The sequence below is a fragment of the Watersipora subatra genome, chromosome 8 (genome assembly GCF_963576615.1).
Source record: "Watersipora subatra chromosome 8, tzWatSuba1.1, whole genome shotgun sequence".
In the NCBI taxonomy this organism is placed as follows: domain Eukaryota; kingdom Metazoa; phylum Bryozoa; class Gymnolaemata; order Cheilostomatida; family Watersiporidae; genus Watersipora; species Watersipora subatra.
Window position 1 is genome coordinate 60,816,722 of NC_088715.1, and position 21,302 is coordinate 60,838,023.

General features: G+C 35.7%; 2 protein-coding genes across 2 annotated transcripts in view; one reads left to right on the forward strand and one right to left on the reverse strand.

Annotated features, from left to right (window-relative positions):
• LOC137402224 (conserved oligomeric Golgi complex subunit 6-like) overlaps positions 1–16,743 on the reverse strand; it is a 52,131-nt gene extending 35,388 nt beyond the window's left edge. Inside the window, exons 1-4 of the mRNA XM_068088720.1 lie at positions 16,627–16,743; positions 16,284–16,427; positions 15,490–15,620; positions 13,924–14,035 (exon numbers count right to left, since the gene is read on the reverse strand). Coding sequence (XP_067944821.1) covers positions 13,924–14,035; positions 15,490–15,620; positions 16,284–16,427; positions 16,627–16,743 — 504 coding nt within the window. The remainder of the gene's footprint in view (positions 1–13,923; positions 14,036–15,489; positions 15,621–16,283; positions 16,428–16,626) is intronic.
• LOC137401929 (uncharacterized) lies at positions 364–11,869 on the forward strand. The gene is made up of 4 exons (XM_068088401.1): positions 364–511; positions 3,861–4,016; positions 6,237–6,419; positions 10,783–11,869. Exons 1-4 carry the CDS (start codon positions 403–405, stop codon positions 11,130–11,132), a joined length of 798 nt encoding a protein of 265 aa, XP_067944502.1. The 5' UTR covers positions 364–402; the 3' UTR covers positions 11,133–11,869.
• Positions 16,744–21,302: the final 4,559 nt, after the last annotated feature.

Sequence of the window (21,302 nt, forward strand, 5' to 3'; positions counted from 1 at the left end):
TTTGCAGGGAATCCGAAAATACACGATCGACCTCATTCCTTATGGGCATGATTTGTGTTTTTGTTATTCTCTTACTTTGGTATTTTTGTTAACTGGAATTATTAACATATAATGCTAGTTCATATGGTGAGTCAATCTCCTAATGAACACTATGCTAAGACTGTATATATCAGACAGCTACTTTGAAAACTATTGTAGAACAACGTTTGTCAAATGGTGCGGTGCCCAAAATGTAACGCGGGACACTCGAGGAATACCTTACGCAATAAGTTACTGCTCAACCTCAAGCTACAGGTGTCAGTACTAAGGCTACAGAATCATCAAATAACAAAGCTCTTGCCTACAGAGCTGGTGGAAACGCACCGTATCCAATCCAATGGGATATTCTTTAAGGAGCAGGTCATGGCCATTAGCCTATTAGCCAATGAAAGCGTTTGCTTCACAACTACTAGTGGTTTGTATTGCCACCAAAGAGAGTTTGGAAGAAAATCAACTCTTAAATGGAAAAAAGGTATGTAAGATTTAGAGTAGGTTTGGCTCAAAGTGCATGATGTTCACTGGTTCCATGTAGCGGTTAAGCCGCAAGCTTGCAACATCCGCAAGATGCAAACAGTAAAAATCTGCAAATCAAGCGAGGTTCGTTACTACCAAATGCTTACCGAATGTTTCATGCTTGTTAAAAATGGAAACAGAACTTCCATTTTCATTGTTCAATTTTTTTTCATTTTAACCATTCACGACACTTCATTTGTTTTTATTACGATATGAGCAGTTCCGATTGCGTTGCTATGATCTCAGCCATAGAAATTCTTGTCTTTTTTAATAAAGCACCCGCAATAATCCGCAACATGCAAATGTCCGTTGAGACACCACACGGTAACTCAATGTGCACACAGCCCTAAATATACATAATCCACATCATGGAAACTCAGTCTGAGTAACAGCTTTTGGAATGTGAAAGGGGGAAGAAGGTGAAGGATATTCCAATTTAAATATTCCTGCCCATATTTGGCATTTGCCTTTGGGTCAAGGGTTCATACTCAAGTGTAGGGATCATATGATGAAATGATTTCTTACAAGGAAACAAATGTGATGTAAACCGCAACTTCACATAGCAGAATTGTAACTTTTTCTTCAACAGACTTCGAAATATACATCTGACTACAGTGAAAAGTTTTTTGAGAAGTAAAATAGTGGATATATTTTCATAGAGTTATCATGAATGGAGACAACATATCTGGTAACTGGGAATGGAGAGTAATTTATACCTTCCAGTGAAGCAGTGGCACCTCATTTACACTCTCTCATGTTTGAATTGGAGTGAACCATACATTAATTACTGCGGCAAAAATCAATGCTGAACGCTCTAACCTGTACTAGCTTTGAATAAACTAGATTGGAACAAAGGCACAGCAGCTGTTGCTATCAAAGGACTTGCCATAGTTTAATAGCGTACCCTATAAACATCCACCAATTCATGCTGTTAAGTTTTAAATCAAAGGCCTTTGTTCACTTATTTTTAAAGCTAAACATCTCATACAGTGCTTGTTATGTACTATCAATGTTTTTATATAATATAGCTCACATTGCTCACAGTTAGTATATGAAATACTAACTGAATGCCATGTGTTGCACGGGTAATGAAAAACAGCTTATAAACATAACATTACCTAACCTGCTACATTACCTTTACACTACAATACCTTCAACTGTTTGTAAGCTGTCTTTATTACTCGTACGATGCCGGAGGTTCACCTACGGAGGGCAGCTGGTAATCATTACATGTAAAGCAACATAATTATGTGAATTTCGCGCAATGTAATAAATATTTTCACTATTATTTAGTCACTATGCTCAGTTGAACGCGTAGTCTGATAAATAAGCTCGACATCTCCAGAACTAGAGGGCGTGAGATCAAATCCTCTGCAGAACAAATTTTTTATTATCTTCAAAGCGGATTTTCCATTTCTAAATCTTTGTCGCCATAACCAGACAGACAATGAGATTTATATATATATAAATTAGTGTTGGCTAACGTTCAGACCGACTGCACTTCCGTTTGATGAATACCGGTACTATTTGGCAATAAATTTTCCTTCTAGACACTTTTCAAGAGACAACAATGACTAATGAAATAGAAATGCTGCCAGAGATTTTTATTTGACAAAAGATAGGATTAGTTGGGGTTTGCTATGCGACAGTCCTTGGTCATAGGATTTCTGTTAAGGGACAATCCTTGGGTAAAGAAAATACAGTCAAACATAAATCGAGATATACGAATGTTTCGACATGTAATGGAATTTCTAACCTGCGACGTCCAAAGTTTATTCAAACACGATAGTTCTTTAAGTAAAAGTGAAAAGCGCAGACAGAAAAAGATTAAAATGTAAAAATAGAAGACAAAATATAAATTAAGTTAATAAACACTATATCTGGTGTAGAGCAAGTTATTACTTTATTTTTTGTTGTTACATTTAATTCAGGTCTTTGTATTTAGTTTTGTTGCATTGTTTTATATAATTTACTTTCACTGTTACATGTAACTTTTGTTGAATCATTCCTCATTGTTTTGGGCTCTTGAACAAATTAAACAATTTATAATATATTTTTATAAGAGAAAAAAGCAGATATTAGAACAAATGTACTTTGCATATTGAGATTTGACTGTAGTTTTGTTTTCAGGCTTTTTGTAAATGAAATTTTTTTCTTATTTACAAAGACATAACGAAAAGAGCTTAAAACCATTTTACATGCAGATTACGGAACAGAAAGTGTTGATTGTTTAACAACTCATTTCTATTCCATCCCTCGACGATTCTAAATACCAAAAGACCACAGTCTGCCGTCCCAATTACTTTATACTCAAGTTTTCTACCAATGGCTAGTATCCTACCACGTGTTTCGAGAATCTAGCGCATGCATCAGGAATTCTGAAATGTAATAAAAATACTCATTATATGAATTAGCAATGAATAGCCCTAATCCCACGGGTAATTTTACTACACCTGAAGCGTGCGGGACGAGAGTTGTAATTCCCGCATTGTTTATAGCCAGCCTTGACTTCCAGGTATTTAAAACTATTGTAAATAAAAATAAAACAATTACAGTCGATTGCACAATAACTGGCAAATCAAAGGGTCCCAGTGCTCGTGGCTATAGTATAGTGAGACCAAAATAGATTAATGTACCTAAACCAATGCCTTTTGGGATGTAAAAACCTTGGAATTGAAAGTATTACTCAGAAACTCAGTATAAGTTTGATTAGGCTTCGCTACATAAAAGCCGATCACGATGTTTCCACGATGCGAATTCGGAGTTGTGCACACGTTGAGTTACCAGGCGAGAAGTGTTTCAATTACCGTTCACAAGTTGCAGGTTAAGGCGAGCACTTTGATAAAAATGACAAGGACATCTACACCTGAAGTCCTAGTGGCGCATTCGGAACTGCTCAAATCGAAAGAAGAATGACTGAATTCTAGAAAACATTTTAAAACGGAATAGTTTGAGTGGCAATTTCTTACACATGACTCGGAGGAGCCGTTATCCGCCTTTTGCATGCATGAAATATTTGGTAAAAATTTGCAAGTAACGAAGTTTGCTTGAATTGCGGATTGTTGCCATTTATATCTTGAGGATGTTGGAAACTTGCGAATTAACCGTGTCAAGAATTCCATCATCTTGAGGATGATGGAAACTTGAAAACTTGTGGAATAACCGTACCACGGAAAGAGTGAATATCTAACTCAGTGATAGCGCTTATCCTATAGGGGTCTTGGTAAAACAAAGCATCTACACATAGGCCTAGTTCTTAGCTGACTATGAAGGCCTGGTATTAAGTCTACAGATACTTTATTCTGCAGACTTGCTGGGAGTGACTTCAATAGCTTCCAATGAATATCAGATATTTGCTGCCACAAGAACAGACAAACTAATGATGGTTGATGGAACATACACTTGCTGGAACATTCACATTCTCGATGACCGAACAGGAAGTGAACTGCGACAAATATTTGGTGGTAGGTCATCGCTAGTAGGGCATTTATCTGTTTGCTACTTTGGATCAGCTGTCCACCTGTCTGAGAACGATTTGTGCATTCAAATGGATGTGCTAAAGTTTCGGCAAGTAAAGGTGGTATAGGACAGACTACTTGTACGCTACCAACTAGCTTGTTCATATCTCCTATCAACACATCGAATGTTGTCACACACGGCTATGCGTAGGCACCTTGCTTAAAAGTGAACCTACACAAAATTTTTATGAGATTTCACCGGAAAGTATTGGTATTTTTCCATCATTTGTAATTGTTTTTGATGTTTGGGGTGATCTGACTACCAGGATGTTTTGAGATTAAAATCAACCAAACTTGATCGTGGTTAAAACGCTGAGATCAAGCAAATGTGTGATTACGACGTTTATAGTTGTAAAGAGACCAAAAGGATAGAGGCGCGTAACGCTGCAACTTGGACGCAGTAGTCAATGATATCAACTATCGCAACCATAACAACTAGTGATGTCATTTCGCACATATCTTTCTCCTGAGAGGTTTAACTGTGATCAACTTTCGTCAATGTTAATCTTGAAACATTCTGGCAGTCAGATCACCTCAAACATAAAAAACAATCGCAAATGTTAGAAAAATACCGATACTTTCCGGTGAAATTTGAAATTCTTCTTAAAAGCTCATCCTTATATTGTGAATCTCCGATCATTTGTAATGAATTACAGTGAGCATGCTTCAACTTATGCTGCAACCATATTGGGTAATGGAGACTACTTTGGTCCCAACTTGTCTGCCCTCTCGCCCATTCTTAGTCATCTAGCAAAAATGCAAGCTGTGACACTTTGACCTTGCTTTGACTCTTCCGCATTGTCTTAAGTAATGTCTTGAGGAGGCATTTTATCATTTCTAGGCTTTCAGATGGTCTATTTCTTTTTAACCCAACTAAAATTGATACGATTTAGAAATCTTTACTCAAGCTTGTTGCCATTATAGTAGAGATCCTAAAAACTGCATAGAGCGAGCTAATTAAATGAATAGTATTTATTTACACCAAAGATAACAGCAATTAATTAAACTCTCAGCCACAGGCAACTAATCAAGACATTCGTCTGTCAAGGTTAGGGTTAATAAGACAACTCCAATATCACTTTAGAAAAGATTTTCAGATTTCATTTATAAACGGGTCTTTGTTAGGGCTGAACAAATGAATAAATAAGGCTTGAAAAGAAGGACCTACTGATAACTTGCATGACTAGCACGTGACTTCTGATGTGTTCATCAAACAGAAACCACGATGGTACGTTTATCAGGAAACATAAGCTGCTCCTTAGATAAGGCTTGATGTGGCATTAGAAATTAATATCTAACTCAGGCCAGGGTCTTTATATGAGCTGATAAGTAACGTAATATGAGGACAAGGATAGTCACTTATTACAGTTGTAATCTCCTAAAGACCAGCCAATTCATTCCTTCGATATTCTCATTGTCACAAAGAACGAGAGGAGAAAGGGAGAAAAGAGGGGGAGAGAAAAGAGGGGGGGAGAGAAAAGAAGGGGGGGGGGAGAGAAAAAAGGAGAAGGGGTGAGAAAAGAGGGGTCAAGAGAAGATATGGAAAAAGGAGCAGAACTGGGGGAGCAGATTGGGAAAAGCAGATAGGAGAAGGGAGAGGAAAAAGGGGGTGGGGAAGAGAAAGGGGGCGGAGAGGAGAAAGGGGAGAAGGGGTAAGGAGGGGGAAAAGGGGAGGAGAGAGAGTGTTAGAAAAGGTTGGAGAAGGGTAGGTGCAGGGGAGTACTAAATAATGGGTGTCCACTTCAACCACAGATCAAGCAAGCTGTTAGGATAATTGTACATTTGTATAATTGTACATTTGTATAATTGTACATTTGGATAATTGTACATTCAGATACTTTCCATGCATGGAAAGTATCATCTGAATGTACAATTATCTCAATCATCTGAATGTACAAAGTATCAACCATACATTATCATCTGAGAGCACAGTGTAATGGACCTTAGAAGCAATAGTGGCTAAATTTCAGCACTGCTTAACGCTAGAATTTATTGCAAGAAAACAATATAAAATACAGTATAATTTCTTGGAGATATACAATGGTCAAACAGAACACTTCCTGAAACACTCCCTGGGGAAGTTGTTAAATTTTCCACGAAACTTTCAACTAGACGAAACCAGCTCAGACATTAATTAAATGAAATACACTTAAATGTTTGCCATAGGGCTGGGACAAGAATGCAGTATTACAGCACTACCCTGTGGATGGCTGGCCCTCGCTGATACTGGAAATTATGGCTTCCATGCACAACCATGCATTATCCTCATGACGGAATATGGCAAGGAAAGACAGGTTCTCACCCCGATGGCCCATGAAACAAGCTTGGTCAAGCCTACTAAAGTCGTAGGTAAGTGATTTAGAATCTTTAGCCCTAGGCCCCAAAGTATGGTCTTTAACAAACAAAACCATAGTACAAACAGTGACCTTCTAACCACATATAGCTACAATAGGAAAGGACAAAGCTTTTTATAGGCATCTTACATGTATGTAATCAATATAGAAATAGTCCAGCAAAAACTGTTTCCATTGTGCAGGTGATGTGGATTAACACACACGTTGAGTTACTTTGTGATAAGTGTTTCACTGTACATTCACGTGTTGTGGATTAACACACACGTTGAGTTACTTTGTGATAAGTGTTTCACTGTACATTCACGTGTTGTGGATTAACACACACGTTGAGTTACTTTGCGATAAGTGTTTCACTGTACATTCACGTGTTGTGGATTAACACACACATTGAGTTACTTTGCGATAAGTGTTTCACTGTACATTCACGTGTTGTGGATTAACACACACGTTGAGTTACTTTGCGATAAGTGTTTCACTGTACATTCACGTGTTGTGGATTAACACACACATTGAGTTACTTTGCGATAAGTGTTTCACTGTACATTCACGTGTTGTGGATTAACACACACGTTGAGTTACTTTGTGATAAGTGTTTCACTGTACATTCACGTGTTGTGGATTAACACACACGTTGAGTTACTTTGCGATAAGTGTTTCACTGTACATTCACGTGTTGTGGATTAACACACACGTTGAGTTACTTTGCGATAAGTGTTTCACTGTACATTCACGTGTTGTGGATTAACACACACATTGAGTTACTTTGCGATAAGTGTTTCACTGTACATTCACGTGTTGTGGATTAACACACACGTTGAGTTACTTTGCGATAAGTGTTTCACTGTACATTCACGTGTTGTGGATTAACACACACGTTGAGTTACTTTGCGATAAGTGTTTCACTGTACATTCACGTGTTGTGGATTAACACACACGTTGAGTTACTTTGCGATAAGTGTTTCACTGTACATTCACGTGTTGTGGATTAACACACACGTTGAGTTACTTTGCGATAAGTGTTTCACTGTACATTCACGTGTTGTGGATTAACACACACGTTGAGTTACTTTGTGATAAGTGTTTCACTGTACATTCACGTGTTGTGGATTAACACACACGTTGAGTTACTTTGCGATAAGTGTTTCACTGTACATTCACGTGTTGTGGATTAACACACACGTTGAGTTACTTTGCGATAAGTGTTTCACTGTACATTCACGTGTTGTGGATTAACGAAAACCTTTTAGTAAAAAAGATGAGGAATTTTACTCTAGAGGTCATGGCATCACACTTCTGTCTCAAAGCTTTCAGGATGGGATCGACTGAAGTGAGGAAAATGTTTAAAATGGAATAGCTTATGAGGCATTTTGTGTGTATCAATCGCTACGTCGTTTCCATCTTTTGCAAACATGAAACTTTTCGTGAAAATTTGCAAGCAACCAAACTTTCTTGACTTGCGGGATTTTGTCGATTTCATCTCGCGGATGACGTAAACTTAATGATTAACTATGTCATGTAAACATGATGGTAGTTGTCACCTTCTGCCTCCGACAACTGTGTCTCCATTAGACAAGTGTGTCTCCATTAGATGTTACTCAACTGGAGACTCGGTTCGCTGACACATGGAAACGATGCAACACATTGAAGAAATGTCCATCAGAACACATTAGACAATCGAACTAAGATTTGTCGAAAAACCGTGTTAAAAACTTCATAATTTATCATGGAATATGAGAATATGAGAAAGTAATCTCGTCTCCCTCGCTGTTTGACATACTCTTAACAATACTAGATGCACAAATTTATACTGTATGAAAAATATTAACAATACTGGTCTGTAATATCAGTGTTCGCCACCACGCTATGTGTCCTAGGCAGTCAAGACGCTAGACTACTGATCGTTAGTTACCTTTCGATATACCTTAGCTGAATAGAAATATGGCTACTACCAAAGTTGAAAGTTGTTGGATATGTTGCAAGTTATCAACAGTGAAATTTTCAAACTACCTCTGCAACAGATTTAAAAAAGTTGTAGCCAATCAGAAAGAGAATGTTTCTCAATAAGGTGATTTTGCAAAAGTAGTAAATACTAACTTAGAATGTGTAGTGCTTCTCTCCTTCCAATAGAATATGATTTTTCAGTAAAAATTCTTACATTTATTCACAAAAAATAAAAAATGAAATATTTTAATGATATTGTTCAATTCTAGTCATTCTCGTAATGTGTTCACACAAACGAAAACTTTCACGGTGAAGGGCAAAAAGAATAAAAATTAAATTCTTCGCCCAGTTGAGATGGAATTTTACTGTGAATTTAACTTTAAATTCATGTATGAAAATGAACACGTTCATACATGAACACTATTGCAAAGATTTTGATCAACTGATGAGAATTCAAGGGTCATTCATGAAATAAACAGATGTTGTTTGAACAAAAGATAAATCCAGTGTAGAAAAAAATTAATATTAACCCAACACAGATATACTTCTAAAATTACGAAATACTGAGTTCTACAACTGTGTTTATTCTGATAATCCTAATAAACAAAAGAAGAAAGACCACGGCATTCGCAAATGGCTGAGAAACGTTTGCAGGGATTGTCGAATGCTATATACATTAGATAATGCAAGAGCAAAGGTCGTCGCATGGTTGTTCTGTACCGCCATAGATAGTCGTTACTCAGAAGAAATTATAAATACTTTGAGCTTTAAATAAACTTAAATTAAATATTAAATAACTTTAAATAAATGAACACACTACTAAATGATTGGGACAAAAGGGTGTTAAAATGGTGAAACAGGACCAAATAATAAAACTCTGTAAGAGGAAGTTTATTTGAGGATGGATACCAAAAACACGGAGAGTTGTCTCCACCATGTCATGAGCTTCCTTACCACTCAGATTAGACAGTTTATGGTTTTTCTTTAGAGGGTACTGAGAGACTCTACTGTTTACTGAACAAGGGGCTGTAAAGGACTTGAAGACTGCTTGACAGTCCAAAGTGTTAACTGCTACTCTCCTGGTGATAATAATAGCTCTGTAAATAATCTCCCAGCCTCACTTGTCTTACTCAAAGTTTTCAGGTTCAACTTGGAAAAACCACCAAAAATACAATAAAACATTTTAAAAGTTTTATTACACTAATAAAAAAACCAACCGTAATTTTGGAAATTTAAGAGCAAAGAAATAGAACAGGTCTATAATAGAGGAATGGCGGTACTGCGGTACAGCTGACATTACATAACGATCGCTTAAACGAGTGGCTGGTCGTATCAAGGGGCAAGCCACAAGCGCGACTAGTAATAGATTTTGGGTAGAGAAGGTCTACTTGAAGAGACAATCAAGTGTGGGGATGAGATTCCATAAAAACTAATACTAAAGTTGTCTAAAAAAATGTGGAGGCTATATTAAACAGAATTTAGCGTTAGTTTATGTACAAAATCCTGCTCTTGAGTTAGGTGTCATTTTCTCCAGTAGCTCATAGCACTAGAATTCATCTATGCTATCACACACTTGTTTAGCTAAAGGCTCAGTTATGTTAAAAGATTTCAAAGCTGATTTTTGCAGTCAAAGCTTCAGTATACGCTATGAAAGATATCACATGACACACCTACTTGTACATCAAGCTAACGATTTTTGTAATTGGGTGTATTTGAAAATAGCATATCAAATTATTAAATAATCTACGGTTGTTTTCTAATACTTTAATTTACTTTAATAATACGACTATAATTACATTTCAAACAAATGTTTCCCGAATTATGCTATACAAAGTCATAAAAAGGGCAACAGCTAGTTATATTGTTATATTTTCATTTTAAAATATATTATGAACGATCCATAACATGGAACGACGAAATAGCGATTTACTAAGAAATGAAAAATGTGTAATCGCCACAAAAGATCACTAGCCGCTATTGGTTCCTTGAGAGATTTTCATATATATTCTTATTTCATATATATTTTATTAAATAAAATAGATATGAAATTAAATAATATAAAATATGTATTATTTCACTATAAAACAACTCCCTATATGATGAATAGTTAAAACACGACATCCGCTTCCCAGTGCACTCAGAAGTATATTTTTTAGCTTTGTTGGATAATAAATATACTTATTTATAAGTATACTATGAAAAATGACTGTGAACTACACGCACAGTTGTGATAATAGGCTTTCGAAGAAAGAAGTTTGTCTCTTAGAAAAATCATTGCTGTTGTCTCTGACAGCTTTAATGATAGCAAAAATTTGCTTCGGTCAAATGAGGAAGCATTTTACAATTTGAAAGGGCTCTAAAATATTAGTTTGATAAAATCAGCCATGATTATCCATGTAAAAATTAACTGTTTGTAGTGAACGCAGAAAGAAGTAAACTTGTTGTGTTCGATGGAGGCGCCAACTACCTGATAGGTTATGACAATCTACGAACAACTCTTCGAACTAGCTGGAAACTGCACGCCAAAAACTACGTTAGCATGACCGTCGACTCGACAAACTCTGTTATAGTCGCAGCGATGAGGTTTTCTACAGACATAATGACCTTTGATGGCGAAGTCCTCTCGAGAATAGATCTGGGCTGGAATAGAGAAATGGTGAGGGATATTTCCGTGCGAGAAAAATACCTGGCAGCGAGTGAGGGAAAGGAAGCTTGCATTTATCGCATCGTTAATGTCGATGATGCCAAAGATGATATAGAGTGCTGAGTGTACTACTAACCTCATCTGTTAACAACACGTGCTCACCTATTTCAAGCACTTGCATACAGCTGTCGCTAGTCTGCACTGTGACATTCCAACAATCACTAGCTTTGCTGCCAACACAACTTCAAATATATATTTAACCAAATATGATTATATCGGAGAAAGCCATCCGCCTCCAGCCGAACATAGCATGACCTGGTTGTCCATGACTAATTTAGACAGCTTCCTACCCTTTCCACAAACAGGCCATCTTTTCATTTGTGATCTCACTCTCAGGGGAAATATGAGAGGACGATTCCCATAATTTCTAGTCAGTTTATAATGTGCCCCATGCTCATCGTATGACTCTATCTGATTCTTATGCATTATGTGCTTTTGCAAGTTCTCACACAGGTGAAAAGGAATTTAATCACAGATATCAATTGTTGCACTTTACACATTAATTGATCTCTTACTTTGCTAGGCAACAGCAAACTAGATACATATAATATTATACTGACCTAGATCTTGCACGCATTTTCATATTATGCATTTTTCTCATAAGATATTACTTTGAAAGCCCTCTTTTGAAATTTTTTACCAGATATGATTTAGTTGACATGCTTTTGACGCATTTTTCTAATTCAGTATTATGACATACATTTATTTGTCTTTGATGTGGTTATGCAATATCAATGTTACTGTGGTATATAGTGTTTCTAGAGATGTACCTAAGATTCCTATACTATAGCCTAAGAACATACAGACAAAATAATGCTAAAATAAATGATTGAATTCGCACACATACCATCATGAGAAAGGAACATACAATTCTGTCTGCATTGCATTCTTTAAATAAGTGAAAATAAAGGCAATTTAAGCAAAGGTTTTAAATTTTAGTGCTGTAATCAGTAGGCTGACAGCAAACTTGGCCTTGACCCTTTTAATAACAGTGGAACTAGATATATAGATGTACAGTTGCTGATAGAAAGGTAGGTACTATGTGAGACAAGGACAGTGAAATCCCTGCATTCTACAAGCCTACAGTTGTGTTAAAGCTGAAGATAGACTAAAGTGACCCCCAGTCAACCTTTGCCGTATTAATTGGTAGGCTACCTCGCCATACGACATTAATTCATTCCGTTTTTAGCATAATAAGGTGCAAATGTATTATAGCGTGGTATAGACAAGTATAGTAATTATCTAATGCAAACACCCTTTGGTACAAACATCAAAAATTTATACATGTACTGTAACGATAACTAGTCCTTCCATCACCATCGAAAGAGACAATTTAGTAGAGAAGAAATAGAAAAGAAGGAAACAAGAAAGCATTGACTTCTACAAAAGACACATCTATATGAGTTAAAAAGTTTACTAAATGGCTAACAACACAAAAGCTGGTAACACTGTTAGAACTACATCGTACATTTATATTACAAGAAATCAGATTCGGTGACAGAATTTCAGCGACTTGCGGTGCTCGCGGGTTTACGAGTTTTGAGGTTCATGCATGGATTTGATTATTCTATTGTTCCTTTCTTATGATTAGAGATAAGTTGGGACGCAGGCAGCTGATGTTATAAACTGTAAATATCTCTTATAGATATGACCGATAGTGAAACAGACTGTAGAGCAATATAAAGCTTGTGTTCCCTCAATGAAGTTTGCAAAAAACTCGTTTGCAGGACAATAAGATACATGAACAAGAAAACTGATATTAAATTCCACCTAAATGATTGAATGACACAACTGCAAAAGTAGCACAACTCCAAAGCCAACTGATAGATCAACGGAATTGATTAATGCAACTTTAAATATTAGCAAAATGGTCTTTATTTTGAAGGTGTTGTGCAGGAGTGCATGGGCATTACTCCAGTACTACAGTACATTACAAGAGGGCATTACTCCCTTAATCGTTACTATAATAAGAGCCGTGTTCATTTATCGATCGAATGCCTCGGTTTGAGGTTAGGAAAAAAGATTGCATCGTACAAGATTTGAACTTGCGACATTCAACTAGGCCACCCGGTCACCACCACTTGCGCCAATCATTCAGCTTCTACGATTTTAGAATTATTGTACACATACTTATTCTCTGTGCTTTATTGTCACACCTGATGGTCTCTCACAGCATGCTGGACTACCAGGGCACTAGTAACTATAATATTGTGCTAAAATTATCGATCCATAAAGTAAACCAGCCAACATCTGAGGGCAACTCCAATTTTATTACTTTTTTACAATTACAATAGCTATGTCATGGTACGTGGTTAATGAATGGAAATTATGATACTCGGCTACTAAAATTGCAGACAATCTCGCATTGAAAATTAACATGACCTTTAGTAAAATGCTGCATTTAACTATTTCCACTTCTTAGCGGAACAGGTTTGTTAGCGATGATTTCAATTATAACTTTTTATTATAACTACCAAGGCTACTAATCCACTATCAGTCTTTGGATGTATTATGAAATACATCAGCAGTTTGGGCTCAAGTTAAATATACTGCTAGCAAACACAGCTTTCAGCCCAGTTAATATATTCAGACAAATCAACACTTTGTCTGAATAAAGTTCAATAAACAAAATTTTTTTCTCCATCACTCACACACTCAACCTTTTATAAATTTTAGCTATAATTATCTTGTTGATCTGAAATATCTTAAAAAATCTAAAACAATTATTTAAATCGAATCCTCTCCACTACATCGACATATGCCTGAAATGTCACACTCTAAACTTAATGCTTGCAAACCAATGTTGATGGACTTGTCTGCTAGGAAAATAAATAGAGTGAATTGTCACACTAACCTTGCTCATAGATCCATCTCTATGCCCTTTCAGAGCTTTCACCTCAGCGTCAGACAACTGAAACTTAGTGAGAAAGCCATCAGCCACCTTCATGCGCAACTGCAACTTTGAGCTAAAATGCAGTGAAATATAATTACTTAGGAGTTATGCTATCATGCTCAGAAGAGGACAACTTCTTTCACTCAATCAATGCATTTTTTATGCATATGTATATAAAAACGAGCGCTGAGATGAAAGCAACACTGAACAGAGCGCTATTATGGGTGTTTTATAACTAACTACATGTAGTAAATAAAAAGAAAAGCAGATGTTTTTTTCTAAGGAATCGCACAGTCAATACTTCAGACAACATACAACACAGTGCTAATCTGTGATAAAGTATTTTGACAACAATATTTAGATTACTAAATACTAATTTGCAAAACTTAAATACCTCCTCAGCAACGAGACCAAATGATGAAACCGGATGAGACCATTTTTTGTATCTATTGTTATAGAATTTAGTCTTTGATTGTAATACATTAAGCGATCAGCTTTCATAACCAATGAAATTGTGGGCGATTTATGACAATGTTCTTCAACTCCATGTATTAAAGATGCATCTGTTTTTCATAACTATTCAACGCCTGAAATGTCAGGAACGCTTATTACCAATCGGGGTGAAGTTAATAATGCATAAAGATGGTGAAAACATAACAAATGTCACATTCTCCAGTTTTATAACTACTAAAACATCCCAGCCGTTACTTTTATTTCAGTTTGGTTTTTACGGGTTACTGCGCCGATAACTGAAAAGTGTCAACTGGCAGCATTTGAATGAATTATATCATGAAAAAGACAATTTCAATTTTATTTTCAATATAAATCATTAACTTTAAACAATTTTTTTCAAAAATTTAAAAATTCTTCTATGATACCCATATTAAGGAACTGCACCTGCAGAGGTGTATTAAATTTAATACTACAAATAAATACGGCTACATGGAAAGATAACAGCTGAAAACAGGAAACTCTTCCTTTATGCAGCTAATGAGCTGAACCTATATTTGTACCACAAATAATCAAACACTGCATGTTAAATGTGTGAGTATGTTAAATGTGTGAGGTTGCATGCCTATACAGATTAATTCTTACTTTCTCTCTCTCCCTTCCCTCTCTCCCTTCCCTCTCTCTCTTCCCCCCTCTCTCTCTCTCTCTCTCTCTCTCTCTCTCCCTCTCTCCTATATTCTCTCTCCCTTTTACTTCCTCCCTCTCTTTCTCTTCCTCCCTTTCTTTCTCTCCCTCACCCTCTTTCTTTTCTCTCTTCGCTTCCTTCTTTTTTTCCATCTCCTTCTTTCTCTCCCTCTCTCTCTCCCCTTCTCTCCCTCCCTCTCTCTCTCCCCCTCCCTCCCTCTCTCTTCTTTCTCTCCTATATTCTCTCTCCCTTTCTCCTTCGCGCTCTCCCTTTTTCTTCCTCCCTCTTTTTCTCTCACTCTCCCCCTCTCTTTGTTTGTGATTCAAAGACACTACATTAGTATTTCTGGTCAAAAATAGATTCTAGTGTAACCAGGCACTCCTTTACCTCACCTCTCTCCTTGCAGTTGTGTTGTCTGGTTAATAAGATGTCTTGTCTGTGATTGGGAAGATTTAAGTCTGTCTGTCATATCCTGGCAGCAGTCATTCATAGCCTTCACATCATCATAGATAGAATCGAGTTGCTACCAGTCAGAGCAATCGATGACAATAAGGAACAACAGAAAATGAGTTGCCTATAGGTGAACCACAAGGGACTATGCACTAGGGGCTGAGGAGTAATATTCAAGAAGTGTTGCCTGTCAATCTCAAATGCAAGAAAGATATAAATGAACAGAAAGTGGAACCACATCCAAGTTAACAAAAAATTTCCGAAGAATGTTGAAAATATTCTTGAGAAAATACAGACTAATAAAGGTGGGCTCAATTTCAGAAAGTATAACATTTAATCAATTTTAGTATTTAACAAATCTATTAATTTTACCAATTAGCGCATAATATTAAATTTTTGCGCCACATAAGAGAGGGTGTGAAAGCTCAACCTTTTTTATTGGCGCATCACAACATTGGGTTAAAGGAATGATGAAAAAACTAAACCAATAAAACAGCCAAGATAAAACGTTATTAATATTACTGCATGAGGCTTGCTTCTAATTTATTAATCAACAAAAGTTTACTACCTGCTGCGTTATAGATGAGCGAGCGCCACAACACATATTAGGCAAGTTATAGACACATTATAGCACGTTAAGTCTCATACTCAAGAATTTAACAAGGACTGCTCAACAAAAATTCAAGGTTAAAGCAAAAAGATAAAAGATTTGTAGTCAACAGAGTAAGTAACTTACGTCTTTCACAGACTTGAAAGATGCCAGAAACTCTTCATTAATAACTAGACTTCTTTTTTCAATGTCACTGCGCAGATTCCGCCTTGTCCTAAGATTGTTCTCGGTGAAAAATGTTGACAGAGCCTTGAGAGCTTCTAGCGTATCCTGTAAAATTTACAGAAACAAACCTGCTAAAATTTAATTATTTATTGTTTATTAAAAACTTCTAGCTCTCATCTGAATAACATGAAGCAATTGTGGTCAGAATCTACAGTCAAACACCAGTAAAGGCCAACTGCAGATAGCAGCAGATTCAATACACATCTGGCGATCAGGTTTCTATATAAAATAATATATTACTAACTTTGTCATTATCAAGCCGAGTATCCAAAACTTTTTTTAACTTTCTAGATAAAGGATTACTAGAAGTTATTTCACTAGCATTTCCAGAACTAGGCGGGTCTATTACAGAATCTGCCATTTCAACAAACTTTCTTATTACCGACGTTTTACATAGCTCGGGAGAGAGTCATTCATCGCAAGGAGTAGTTCCGTCGTTGCTTCCTAAATATGTTAATGTTTTGAGATTAATGCTCTCAGACTATTGAAAACGAGTCCATTAAAAGTTTCTTTTTAAAACTTTTGCGCTACGGAAGAAGTTGTCTATTTAACATGGAAACAATAACTCCGCAAAACATTCTGTACGCCAAGTTTGACTTATCGTCAGTTTTAATAAATTATGATAATTCAAGAAAAACATTTTCAAACCAATTAACCTTAGAAACAGCTATTTTTATTTTATATGTTAATTTTAACAATCTAAGAAAGAAAATATTCCCTAACCCTCACAACTATTAACACCTGCTAGAATTTGTACATGAAAGCGGCCAATTCAATGGAAAACATAATTAACCCACTGCAGATAAACCGTAGAAGTAAACATCAACGATACTTACACAGACAGATGGTACAGACCATATTATAGTCATTCAATTACAGTATTAATAACAATCACTCTTGCCACAATCAATACTCATAGAGGATCTATTCTTCAGACCTGAACCCTTGTATATAGTATCAATCAATTTATTTTTGTATAAGTTATACTGCATTACTTATTTAAAGTCATCCTCTCATGAAAACTTTCTTTTAATTTTTACACAAATAATCTCAAACTAAATGTGAATTGTTCACTACTATCTTGCATTCAGGATACTTCTACAGTTTCCATTTTATCGGATAAGATGCCTGCAAATAGAGGCTTTTTGTTATTTTGTTATCAGCAAAATAAAATATTACTAACCAACATGTTAATTTTAGAATCCTTAAAATGTGGATACAAAGTTATTAGGATGTACTTGGCTAGCTCTGTAATACATAAAATATGCTGCTATTTCATTATTTAAATGACGCCTTTGATTTTTTGTTTTTCTCATCCAAAAGCGTTATTAACTAACTTGAATGCAACAGTTATTTGTAATTGCTAAGTTCTTATTTAGACTTATTGTAACCTTATTGATACATATTGATACTTATTGATACATAATACTAAACTAACAAAAACCTTGACTAGTACATCAGTTTGTTTCCAAAACCAAACAAAATTCTGTATTATATCAAATCAAATTGAGAAGGCTTAACACAATGTAAAACTATATTATTGTAAACTAATGTATATTCCAATATAGTATTTAATACAGTAAATTAAAGTATAGTAAATAGCAAAACCGTATATAGTTTTTAACCTCAACTTTTTAGAACAATGGCATTAAAATATAACTTTAATATTTTTTGTTGCACTTCATAGTTTGCTAAAAATATCCTTTGCAGTATTTGAAAAAAAGTAAAATACTGCAAATAATATTTCTGGAAAAAAATAACCGTAGAAGTATTGTTCTAATTTTACCTGACAGTACGCTAGTAGTGCGATTCATGACACACTGTTAAAAGTTGACTTGCAACAAAATTCACATTACAGTTATTTGGTATCAAAAGATTCACCATGTCTTACTCTGTTGTGTTGTAGGTGCCAAATACGTGGGAATGTGATTACAAGCTCTTAAAAGCTCAAAAACGAAAAACCGCCGTAGATTGGAATCTGTTTATTTATCTGATGTAGTCATTACAGTTTGGTTATTGTTTTGTCAAGGGATGTTCTCACGTAAATTGAAAAGCCAATAAAAGCTCAATATAAAACTTATCGTAGCACTAGTTTATGACAAACACTTCGGGTTTTACCGAATACCCCGTATCAAATATAGATGCTCGCTACTTTACAGTTTTGTTTCGGTTTGGTCTAATCAGCAAGTTGTAATCTGATCATGTGATCCAATACTTCGCAAATAATTTCTGCAGCACTTTTCGATTATCACAAATGACCAACAGGCTCATCATGATTATCAGACAATGATATGTACTCCTTCAACCCCGATCTTATTCTAGCAAAAATTTCACTCTACAGAAATTTGACACACTGTTAAAGAATAGCAAAGCAGAATAATAAAAGGTTATTTTTGTTAAATACTCTTACTAAGGCTTCTGGGCCAGGATCTTTTGTTCAAAGGAAATGATAGAGTGACATTAGATGACACTCGGCAATTCATCTGAGACCAATCGTGGATGCAGTTGCTACTGGGATACAATATGGCAGTCACAAATATTGTCTTATTGCGATCAGATAAGTTCAATAAGGGAGAGCATTGCTCGGAATTCATTTTTGCCGACTGTTATAATAAGATATTGTAGCTTATGTTTAAATGGCACATATTAAGACTAACATCAAAACCTCTAAAACTCAAGGTGTGTTGAATACGCAGTCTTCATTTAGGCTTTAGCTTTTAAAGATATAACGGAACTTTGCTTACAAAAATGCTACATGACCTGAAACTTTACTTTTGCAAAATGCAACAGCACCTTTTGTTGAGCAAATGGTGCTGACCTTTGCATAAGGGATGACTTTATAATTTCATTTGTTCAATTAGTTACATCTTGATATTATAGCTAGCAGCATATGTGACAGTGAAGTCTTGTAGATATAAACGCTCTTAGTTGCAATCAGTGAATAAACTTCATCCTTAACCAGGATTGTATATTATATTAAGGCTGTCTGTCGGCAATGATGCAACGTAGGCGTGGGAAGATTTGGTGAATCACAACGGTGATGTACATAGGTTAAAATTCTTTTAATTTCCACATCAACAAACCAAACCAGGTGCTATAATTGCGTAACATCAATACATAAATAAATCGATAAATCAATCAATCTTCAATACTCGTAACTAATGTGAAATATATGCTAAATGTACTGTGCTGCCAAAAGATTGTGCATGCATAGTGTTAGTAGAGCACTAATCACTGAAGAATTATTCTAATTTTAGCTAATAGCTAGTAATACATTTTTTATTAGAGTATTTTTTAGTTGGAAGGCTTCTCTATTATATTTAAACTTTAAAACATAGAAATGATGTTTCTGCAGTGCTGTTGAACAGAGTTGGTAATTGACTTTGTAATACAAACGTGCATGATCACTTAGTTCTTAAATTCAACTCAATTCAATTCACTCTTAAGCAGCAATTCATAACACTGACTCAGTCTCTATTTGTCATGAGGAAATGGATAATATTACTGCGAAAAAGGGCAGTGATAACTTTTTAACATTCTATTGCAGAATCTTTGCCAACTCTGACATTTCCTTGTAATGATGTCAAATCTGAGTTGCATCATGAGAAATACTTGGGATAGTCAGAGAAACAGTCAACTCTAAAAAGTCGACTCTCAACAGATTTGCCTGGGAGATTATGAGTCCAACAAACTTCTTTAATGGATGTAGTTTGTACAAAGCAAGAACATTAACCGGAGGAGTCAATGACCGTACTTAATGCTAAGCGAACCCGTGGTGGTGGACTCGCTGGGTGAATAACATTTGGATGAAGTTCTGAAACGATTTCTGTGAAAGTTCTGCAAAAGAAGAAGTTGGAACAGCTAGAAGTGGACTCAGTAATTACCATGTTGTATGTGTAAATGAGCTAATTAAAAAATGGAACAATTATTCTCAGACATAAGAAGTCTCATTTGAGACAAATTTTTAAACGCCCAAAGACTCACTCCTAAAACATAAAACCAGATGATTAACTTTTTCCAGACTGTAAAAAAACTTATTCGAGGTCGTGTACCATGTGTTACCAGTTTTTTTGTTTTTAAACAGTTAATTGCAAAGTTATTGATTGTGATGCCATCGACTGAAAAACTGTCGGCAGCAAAAACATTGTTGACATTAAAGGTTTTGATTATTTAAATGGTGACTAGGAAAAGTTTTTTTTATAGCCATCATTCGTAAAAGCGTTGCTGGTAAAACGTTCGACTGTGAAGCTATCGCCCAAAATTGACTAAACAGCAATCAGCTGTGAAGCAGTTCATTGTGTAGTCATCAGCCATAAAGTCATTGACTGTGAAACTGTAAAAGTCAGTCGCAAAGTCTCATACTGTAAAGCCATTTACGGTCAAGCAGCCAACTGTACAAAGGTTAACTTCAAGGCTGTCTTCTGTGAAGCCATCAACTGTTTTGCAGTCGACTGTGAACTAGTTGACTTGGTAATCAACGAATGTAAAGTCGTAGACTGTGAAGTTGTCGGTGATGAAGGTGTCAGCTGCGAAGTTTTTGCCTCTGATCTTGTGGTAGATTCGTGATCGACATCTTTATGTAGCTTTTGGCTAAGTTAACAAAAGAGCGCCAGCGAAATCTCAAGTAGTTCAATCAGTACAACTGGCGATAGAAATGAGTTAAAGATAAACTTACACAGTATTTTATTAGATTTCATGAGACAGAATTGGTATTTTTCTGTCATTTGTGATTGTTTTTGATGTTTGAGTTGATCTGGCTGCCAGGATGTTGCAAGGTTAAAGTTGACATAACTTAATCACAGTTAAAACACTCAGATCAAGCGAAAGTGCGACTATGATGTTTATAGTTAAAAATATACTGGCAGAATAGAGAAGCGTAATGCTGCAACTTCAACGCAATAGTCGATATCAACTATAGCA

Excerpts from the sequence above, each read along its gene's own strand:
- LOC137401929 (XM_068088401.1), top strand. The coding sequence starts at position 403 with ATGGCCATTAGCCTATTAGCCAATGAAAGCGTTTGCTTCACAACTACT. Across the intron at positions 512-3,860 it reads AACTCTTAAATGGAAAAAAG|ACTTGCTGGGAGTGACTTCA; the intron begins GTATGTAAGATT and ends TTTATTCTGCAG. Across the intron at positions 4,017-6,236 it reads ACTGCGACAAATATTTGGTG|GGCTGGGACAAGAATGCAGT; the intron begins GTAGGTCATCGC and ends TGTTTGCCATAG.